This window comes from Scleropages formosus, chromosome 15 (assembly GCF_900964775.1).
Source record: "Scleropages formosus chromosome 15, fSclFor1.1, whole genome shotgun sequence".
NCBI lineage: Eukaryota > Metazoa > Chordata > Actinopteri > Osteoglossiformes > Osteoglossidae > Scleropages > Scleropages formosus.
In genome coordinates this window covers 21794303-21804439 of record NC_041820.1, presented here as the reverse complement: position 1 = coordinate 21804439, position 10137 = coordinate 21794303, and the positions used below count along the sequence as shown (strand labels likewise).

The following is a 10137-nucleotide window of genomic DNA, read 5'->3' as shown; positions in this document are numbered from 1 at the left end:
ATGCCGAGGTTGTGAATAATTTAATCACATTAAAGAAATCTTTCTCTCTAAACTCTCTTTTCAGTTAATGTGATCTGAACTTTACTTTCACAAATAACTGTATTTTAAAAGTTTCACCAGAAGAAAAGACGTTGGGATGGGACACGTGATAAAAGTGGTACTGATATCTCAAGATGAGTCGCCCTTCCCCCTCCGGCCTTACGCCCTGTGTTGCCGGGTAGGCTCCGGTTCCCCGTGACCCCGTAAGGGACAAGCGGTTCTGAAAATGTGTGTGTGTGTGTGTGAGTCGAAAGCAGTAGGCTTTAGGACCCAGCGTGTCCAACACCGTCATCCTAACCGCAGCATCAGCATCATTGTGAACATCTGGGAGACCGAGCAGAGAGTCTCAGTACGCTTTAGGGTGCGGGTACGTTGGGACGTCTTGGTAAAGAAGCAAGTAAGTGGCCGGAAAAGCGACATACTGTAAAGACGTTTCTTGGTCTCCGCGATCTCCTGAGTGAGTGAAGGAGCCGACATGGATTACTTGAGAAGACACGCGATTATTCATCTTGCGCTTTTTTACACCTTTATAGGTAAAGTACAAATTTGTAACTCGGATGCAGGGTTTTAAAAGTATCCGGTATTCCTGTAGCCTACAGTTCTTTACCTTTAAATTTCAATGACGTTGAATGCTCATATTAGATTTACATTTTCTGCTTTCAGTAATGTTTCAGTAAATACACAGTGTTAACTTCTGATAAAAGCAATTGAGTAGCTGTTAGTGTTAATTCTGTATTCAGTTATTGTAAGTAATTTGTATTTGTATTGTAATCTATTGTTAATTATCACGTTTTCATATCGTGATTCACAACTTCTTCAGAACACACACAGGACACCTGAAATTGAGCGGAATAATATAATATTTACTTAATACTTTACGGCCCAGAATGACCAGATTTCAGTTCTGTTGCTAAGCTTATGCCAGCAAATGTGAAAGAAACCGAATCGTATGGTTATAAAAATAGGTTACATAAAACGTTTTACTTTATGGTGCTAAAATTAAATAACTGCAAAGGGAGTTTGTGAACTGTCACAGCCAGTCACATCTAGATATTCTTTTTTATTCAAATTATTGCATACCCATAAATTCTGACACCAGTATGGTATCAAACAAAAATTATAGAATGAAACAAGTGTTCAACTTAACATATTCTTTTTTGTAATTATAAACATAGTGTGACTTCAGTCGTTCTGCCACATCTTGATTTAATTTTTCAGAATTCACTGATTTCTGCCATTTTCAGAGTAATGGAAATCATACTTTTAAATTAAGCATACGCTTCAGCACTCACTCACCCACTTTCTGTTACTGCTTGCCCAAGTCAGGGTCCCAGTGGTTCGAAGTCCATCTTGAAAATTTTGCAAGGTATATGTTGGACAGGACACCAGTCCATTGCAGACATACTATCCAATAGTGAGTAGAAATAATTTTGTTGTCCATGGATAAATGAAAATTAAATGTGACTTGTTTTTCTTTGTGATAATTCAGCATAACCAGCATTATCAATGTGTGCACATTTGTTGAAAACTTTAATTGACATTAACAGTGCATGAACATTTACACATTACATTAACTTAATAAATCATGGGCAAAGTGAGTCTAGAAGAGGTGAGTTTTAAGACCCTTTTTAAATGTGGACAGAGATTCAACAGTTCTGAGTGAGAGGGGGAGGTCGTTCCACATCAGTGGAGCCATAACCGAGAACCTCAGTGCGTTACCTTTTGTGTGTGGGACCACCAAGTGGGCCGATGTGGAGGAGCATAGCAGTCTGGTTGGAGCGCAGCAGATGATCAAGTTTTGTAGATAGCTGGGAGCAGTTCCATTGATGCTTTTATTTTTGAACCAGGGTCATAAATTTGATCTGGGCAGCTATAGGAAGCCAATGTAGAGAGACAAGAAGGTGAGATATGTGGAAATGCTTCAGCATGTCAAACACAACTCATGCAGCAGTGTTCTGTATCAGCTGTAGAAGTTTGATGGCAGTAGATGGGAGGCCAGACAGGAGAGAGGTGCAATAGTTCATGCAGGATATCACCATGGGCTGCATAAGTAGTTGCACAGAGTATATTGTGAGATGAGGATGAATCCTGTGGATGTTGTGCAGGATGCATTTGCAGGTCCAGGTTGTGGCATCGATGTTCTAAGGAAAAGACAAACTTGAGTCAATCCTCATTCCCAGACTCTTAGCCAAGGAGGTAGGCAAAATCAGTGAATTGTACAGCTTGATACAGAGTTTACAACAGAAGGACAGGCCAGCTGAAAGATGTAGGATCTCTGTTTTTGCAGAGGTAGAATTGTAGGTGGTGATCAGCCATCCATGCAGAGATGTCCGACAAGCAAGCAGAGATGCACATGGAAATGTCTGATGCTCCAGGTGGAAATTAGAGGAAGAACTGGGTATCATTGGCATAGCAGTGGTAGTTAAATCCATGGGAGGCAATGACAGGGCCGAGGGAAGAGGTATAGATTGAGAAGAGTAGAGGACCCAGTACCAAGCCCTGCAGGACACCAGTTGAGAGGGGCAGAGGAGAAGAATGGGAGCCCCACCAGACCAGGAGAGTAGAATCCGGTGGTTGATAGCTTCAAATGTTGAAAACAAGTCAAGGAGGATAAGAACAAAGGAGAGGGAGGCTATAGTTGACTGGAGCACATCAGACACTGCCAGGAGCACTGTCTCGGTGGAGTGACCAATTTTGAATCCAGACTGATATTCATTGAGGAGATGGTTCCAGGTGAGGAATTCAGATAGTTGATCACAGCCCACCCGTTCTAGAGTTTTTTACTGAAAAGGAAGGAGGGAGATTGGTCTATAGTTTTGGACTGAGTCAGGATCCAGAGAGGTTTTTTACCATACTTCAAAAGTTTTGAAAGCAGATGGGAAGCAGCCAGAGGAGAGTGAGAAATTGATGATATTGGAGATGAAAGTGGAGAGTTGAGGGGAGATGGTCCGTTAGAGTATCAATGGGATCGGATCTAGTGAACAAGTAATGGCTCTGTGTGACAGCAGGAGGTTGGAGATTACAGTTTACAACACTAGTAGTGCAATGAACACTGTAGGCAGATCAGACAAAAAGCAGAATTTTTTGATGCAATGATAGAACATTACATTTGGAGAAAGAAAATCACTGTATGAAGAAACAGTTCATCCCAACCAGAAAGCATAGTGGGTGTAATTTCTTGGTTTGGGACTACTTTCCTATTTCATTGCACAGGTAACTTGCAATTATGGAGGGAAGAAGGAGTTCTAAATTGTCTACAAATTCTGCAGAACAGCAAGATACTGTCCATGATCTAAATCTGAATGGAAACTTGGTTATTTTGCATAGCTGTGATCCTGCACATGAAAATATATGTACAACAAAATGCTATCAACAAACAAAACGTATGAAAAATTTTGTATTTCAATTTTTTCCCCTCACAATTGTACCTATAGTACTCATCTGATAATGATTACATTTTGAGCAAACTAGTTATAGTGCATGGGGGGTGCGGTGGCACAGTGGGTTGGACCACAGTCCTGCTCTCTGGTGGGTCTGGGGTTCAAGTCCCGCTTGGGGTGCCTTGCGATGGACTGGCGTCCTGTCCTGGGTGTGTCCCCTCCCCCCTCTGGCCTTACACCCTCTGTTACTGGGTAGGCTCCGGTTCCCTGTGACCCCATATGGGACAAGAGGTTCTGAAAGTGTGTGTGTGTGTGTGTGTGTGTGTGTGTGTGTGTGTGTGTGTGTGTGTGTGTGTTTGTGTGTGGTTATAGTGCCCATCTCCAAATGATAACTACAAGTAAGCTAGTGCAGTGAGTTCCAATCCACATTGGATTTCAAATGAATTTGATTTGCTTGATCAGTAAAGCTGGTTTTACAGTTCACAAGACAGGCAATAATTTGCATAGAAGCTGAAAGCTGGACAGTGGGTACCATCACCTTGCACAGAAATTACATAACTAATTTACTGCAGCTATTTCAATTTTGCTACAAGTTATCTTAAATAACTAATGTTGTGTTCAAGTGCTTGTTACAGTGAATTGAATAATACAAGGAAAACGCACAAATCACATTAACCACCTAGAAACACAACAGGAGAAACAATTCACATCTGCAAGTTGTCTTAGATCGGATGTCAAGTTCATGTAAGCTGAGTCTTTGACATCCTTTGGACATCCTTTGGTAGACATAGATGAAAGCACTTGAAATAATTCATGCACTGATAAGTGATGTTCTATGATGTGATGTGTGTACTCCATCACTATGTGATCGCCAGCAGTAAAGTGGTAAGGATTTACTTGTACGTTACTTGTTGACTTGTAACCTGAAGGTGTGTGGTTTAAATCCATCTGTTCTATTTGCAGTTTGTTTTGTATAAAGGTGTCAGATAATGGCTAATTACTTTGATATACTTTTTAAAAAAAAATTTTCATAGCCACTGAGTGGCTTAAGAGTTAATGGCAAAAGGTGGGTAAATTACGATATTGATAAATGGGTACATCATTGTAAGTAGCTTAACACTGTAAGACACTTAAAAAGTGTTATCTAAATAGTTAAATATAAAAGCAAATGTAAATGTACAATAATAGTTTAACAAAGGAATGAATCCTCCGGCTTTGGGGGGGGTGCAGTGGCGCAGTGGCTTGGAACAGGTCCTGCTCTCCGGTGGGTCTGGGGCTCAAGTCCCGCTTGGGGTGCCTTGTAACGGACTGGTGTCCCATCCTGGGTCTGTCCCCTCCCCCTCCAGCCCTACACCCTGCATTTCCGGGTTAGGCTCCGGTTCCCCATGACCCTGTGTGGGACAAGCGGTTCCGAAAATGTGTGTGTGTGTGTGTGTGTGTGTGAATCCTCTAGGTGGCATAAGGTGACTGAATGTAATTATCAGGATATTTATGACATAATTAAGATTTCAACATTGATACCGTTTTTCCAGTTTATTGGACATCTTAACTGACTTCTGTATTGATAGCTAATTTTGTTTATTTCCCCACAAAGATATTGACATGGGGCTTCGGTTGTAGTTGTTTCACCACTCTGGAATTGTGAAACGCTTATATATTAAGCATGAAGCTATTAAGTCTGAGTGACTGAAGAGCTGAGCATTGGAAATTGATGTATTGGATGTCTATAGAAAAAGAAAACAGGATAATGCCAAATGGGAAAATAGCCAACAAAAATAATGTCAGTTCAAAATCCATCTGCACTGCTGAGTAATGTAATAGACTGATGAACCTTGGCTTCAACTTCAATGACTGTGTTAATCTGAAAGTAAACGAATTAGTCTAAATTTGCTATGTAAAATTCTGTGCTGTGTAAAACAAACTTTTGATGTGAAATGTGGTTAACTAATATTTAAGTTTTTTTTTTTGTAACGGGTTCATTTGGACAGGACATTCGACACAGGGACACAGTTCATGAGAAACCTCATTAGACCTGGCAGAGTCCTGCAGAGTTCCTTGCTGGTTCTCTAATGAGGGCTTATGGGCTGACAATGGAATTTTATTGCTGAGATTTTTTTTATTGTCTAGTGAAGGGGTAAGTCTTCTAAGAGACTAGAACATGTGACAGAACAGTGACAAAAATACTTGACTGTAAAATCACATATTTTGAGTTCTAGCATAAGGAAAGCTCTAGCATAAGGAACCCAGAAGACATGCTGCACTGAAGACATAAGATACTCTTCTGTGACTGTCAGACCCTTCAGATGAGATTTTTTCATCTCACCTTTACACAAAATTAATCATTTTTGTGCAGCAGTTGCTATTTCCACAGCATTAGCAAGACAACTGCCTAGGAAGTATAGTTTGAAAATATGACTTGCTTTGCTTCCTCACTTGTATTGTTTACATAAAGTATACTTTTTATAAACATGTTTCAACGTCCTGTGCTTCTGGTATACTTATAAACCAGAGGTAGTCACAGAAATGTGCCGGTGTTCTGAAAATATGATAGTAACCTTTTTGTAAAAGTCCTAGTAATTTTAATAACAGAGGAAAAAGCAATGTCCCATTTCTCAAGCTGGACAATATTAAGCTAATGCATCAATAGAAAAAGCCAGAGCAGAGAAACTTCTGCCCAAAATTAACCCTGAGGACAAAGTAACACTCAGTGCAACTTGCTTACACATGTGGCCGCATACCCTTAAAATTGTCTCTTGTCATGGTTCTGTAACATCAGCCCAAGCTTTCAGCCAATTAGGTTTCTTGCTGCAGCTGCCCCATCAGCTGCTCTAAATTCTGTAGTCCTGGGAGGAAAGGGAAGGGTTCCTGCTATACCATGCTTTTGAGCTGTGTGGGAAAAAGGTCAAGGAAGAGTATTGCTAACGATAAGATGTTTCTTCCATCTGTCCATGTATTCACATCCTGTTGGTTGTTTTGAAATGGTAAAAGTACAAGAAGCCCAAAAGGCTTCGTTTGAAAATTTTAGATAATCATGATAAAGTAAGTGTCATGGCAAAACAATGTAAGCTGGAGAGAAGGTGAGCGGGACCCAATCACGGGTTCTCTTTAATGAGCAACCAGTCCAAAATCACAAGACAAGAGCAGTAGTCGAGAACAGGCATGGGTCAGGCAATATGCGTTCAGGGTTTCGGGGACAGACAAGGAACATAGTCGATGAGAATGAAGCAAGGTCACAGCCAGGGGAGCAAGACGTAGAAAGGACGGATTCGCTGTCGAGATTGGAGGCGCGGTTGCTCATGAGAGGTTCTGCAATCAGGCGTGGGTTCCCGGTCGTTTTAACCCCTGCCACCTTGATGAGGGACAGGTGTGGGCCGAGTGCATGTGACAGTAAGCTGCAAAGGTATGTTTATAAACACTGCCCATATGTGACTTGGACTTACACTTACATAATAAACCTACAGCCCAAGGAGTTATGGATCTCAGCTGGACTTGTTGGCTTTTGCCGTAATTATCTTCCTTTCATGCTCTCTTTTTGAGAAAAAGGCCAAGTAAGTTTAAAAAAAAAAAAAAATGCATGGACTTTTACCTCACAGGTTTGCAGACATACTAGACAGATTCAACAGCTTGCTATTTACATGCTTTTTTATGATGAGTAATCATTTAACTAAGATTTGATAAAATATCTGTGATATCCTTCATGGTAGAAGGAGTGAAGTGTTTGCCTGGGAGGGCACGGTGCCGCAGCAGGTTTGACTAGGGCCTGCCCTTTGTTGAGTCTGGGGTTTGAGTCCTGCTTGGGGTGCCTTGTGGTAAACTGGCGTCCTCTGCCATGTTCTTGTCCGGAAGTAGAAGGCGGACTCAATTGCGGAGCACACAGGAGTTTGAGGGACAGGAGAGGAATCGTGGTCGGGGACAGGCGTGGGTCTTCGTACTGCAAACGTCGTTTATTGGGAAATCCAGAATCGTTGTTGGTGAATACAGGCGATAGGTCAAACACAAAAACACGGATCAAAACACAGGAAGGTAGGGGTCACGGGAAAAGGAGTCAGGCGGGTGGACTGGGAACAAGGATGAAAGCGAGGAGCAGGCTGACTCAAGCAAGTGCGCTGGCTGGGTCGGCGAACAGGGTTCTGCGTCCCTCTCTGTTTGTTTTTGCCTTATATCTTGCCAGGTCCAGGTGTATCTGATTATGGTGATGGCATGGGTGTGGCATCCTCTCCTGTGTATGTCCCCTCGCCCTTCATCCTTCATCCTGTGTTCCCGGGTTAGGCTCCAGCTTGCTGCGACCCCGTTTGGGACAATTGGTTATAGACATTGTGTGTGTGTGTTTTTGCCTGGGAAGAATTGCGTCCTGAAAAATGTAAACTTTGTCAATTACAAATCTGTCATACTGGCAAAGGAAATCACATTCATAATTATTTGGGGTATGTTTCTAGAGAGAAAGAAAAATATGTTTTTTTGCACATCTTATATTATTGGCTCTTATTGTCCCTATCTTTTATTACAACTTAAAGTCAATGATTAGCTGCTGCTCAGTAGTAAATGGTAGCAAGTAATTAAAAGACAATGAATTTCTAAGAATTTCCTTAGAATGCTGCTGAATTGTCATATGACAGTTATATAATTCTTCAGAATAAATGTTCAAAATACAATGATTAATTAAGTTTATCAGTAACCCTTACATAAGGTTTCAAAGGCTGTAAAAAGTTTTTCTCCTGACAGATTTGTCAATAGTCATTAAAATGTTTTCTTTTTTTTTGATGCAGATATTTTAAAATCAGAACATATTGCATAAAAGAATGCAGACACTTAAATATTCTAGGGTTATGCTTTTGCACATTAGTTCTCAAATAGAAAGAAATGTAGCACTTTATATCTACAGCCTGTTTTTTGTCATATGTTCATGTGTTTTCATTAAAGTAGACCTGCAAAAGTCCAGATCCATCCTTTAATGAGTAGAACTTAATTTTGTTGGATCTTCTTTCATGGTATTTGTCCTTGATGGTTTGGGAGCAAATTGCAGTTTGAATGAAAACAAAGAAATAACAAAGAAACACTTAAGTGTGTCAACAGGAAATGTGTAGAAAGTCTAATGAAATTAAAACAATGCTTTGGTAAAATCTATCAATATTTTTATGTACTTTTTACTCATGCTCATCTGCAAAATGAATAAATGTAAATGTAAAAGAAAAACCTCTTTAGCATTGAAGGTTTCCAAGAGCAGTGACCTGAATAATTCTTAAATGGAAGAACTTTGGAACAACCACGACACTTCCTAGAGCTGGCCTTCCAGCCAAACTGCGCAATCGGGGAAGAAGGGCCTTGGTAAGGTGACCAAGAGGCCGATGGCCACTCTAGGTAAGCTCCAGAGATACTGTGTGAAGATGGGAGAAACTTCCAGAAAGACAACCATCATTGCAAAACTCCACTGATCTGGAATTTATGGCAAAGTGGCCAGACAGAAGCCTGTCCTCAGCAAAGAGCACAAAAGACACATAAAGGGCTCTCAGACTGGGAGACACAAAATTCTCTGGTTTGATTAAACCAAACTGTTTGGCCTCCATTCTAAGCATCATATCTGGAAGGAACCAGGTACCACTCATCACCTGCACACTCTCTCTCTGTGCCACTCACACACTATGGGGGAACCTGAACAGCATGTCTTTGGGAGGAAACCAGAACACCCAGAGTAAACCCACATAGACACAGGGAGAACTTGCAAACTCCACGCAGACTGAGTAGGAATTGAGCCCACATTCTCCCGCACCACCCAGGCACTGTGAGACAGTACTGCTATGCATTGTAGCGCTGTGCTGCCTGACAACTAGAGAAATGCTGCGAACATGTAAAAATGTGTTTACATTTACATTTAGCAGATGCATTTCTCCAAAACAAGCTGTAACTTGAGTATACACAACTATAACAATAACAAAATGAAAGATGCTCAAAGCAGTATTATATTCATTAATTTCTGACATACATCACAAATGCTTTGTTTCCTTTAAACCTCGGTGCTCTCATTGTGTGAACTGGGCCATTGGTTTGAAGAAAACAAAGGTCAACATCAAAAGTTTCCTTTTGTTAATTGGGTGTGTAAGTTTGAAGATGTAAAGCATATCTGGATTTGTGGAGGTACTTTAACGCAGTGGGATTTTGGTGTACAATGGAAAAAGTAGGAGTACTGAATAGTGCAAAACTGAAAAGTCCTAATCCAGTCCTGGCTGCAAGCAATTACATCACTAACTGAATTTAAAGACTTAATTTTATAGAATTCTCAAAGACTGATTCAGGGCTGTTTTGAAGTTTAGCTTGCAGTTAACAATGCTTTGATTCTGCTCTCAAGAAAAAAATTATGTCTTCAGTTTTTCTCTGTGACCTTCAGAGTTTGCAGGAGTAAAGGAAACAACGTTGGATATACATGGCAAACGTGTTGGTTTAAATGAAACCACAAAACAGCAAAACAGTGTTACACCCTGAGGGTTGACTATTACCAATGTGCTCAATGAAGCCCACCCCAAGAGTGAGCAGAGTTCTCTTTAGCCTAAAATTACACCCCCTTTGCAAATTGCTCTAGTGTCAATAGCCAGAAGAGCACATCAGACTGAATCCAGACACTGTTGGCTTACCTCCAGGTGGAATTTTTGTTGCCTAGTACAAACAATACCCATGTTACAAACGTCCGTCTTATGTACAACCCATAGTTACAAACGACCCTACC

General features: G+C 40.8%; 1 protein-coding gene across 1 annotated transcript in view; it reads left to right on the top strand.

Moving 5' to 3' along the window:
- The first annotated feature begins 398 nt into the window (after positions 1 to 398).
- Positions 399 to 10137, top strand: part of ltk (leukocyte receptor tyrosine kinase) — a 90347-nt gene continuing 80608 nt past the window's right edge. The window contains exon 1 of the mRNA XM_018727403.2: positions 399 to 572. Within this exon, the coding sequence (XP_018582919.1) occupies positions 515 to 572 (58 nt within the window). The 5' untranslated portion in view covers positions 399 to 514. The remainder of the gene's footprint in view (positions 573 to 10137) is intronic.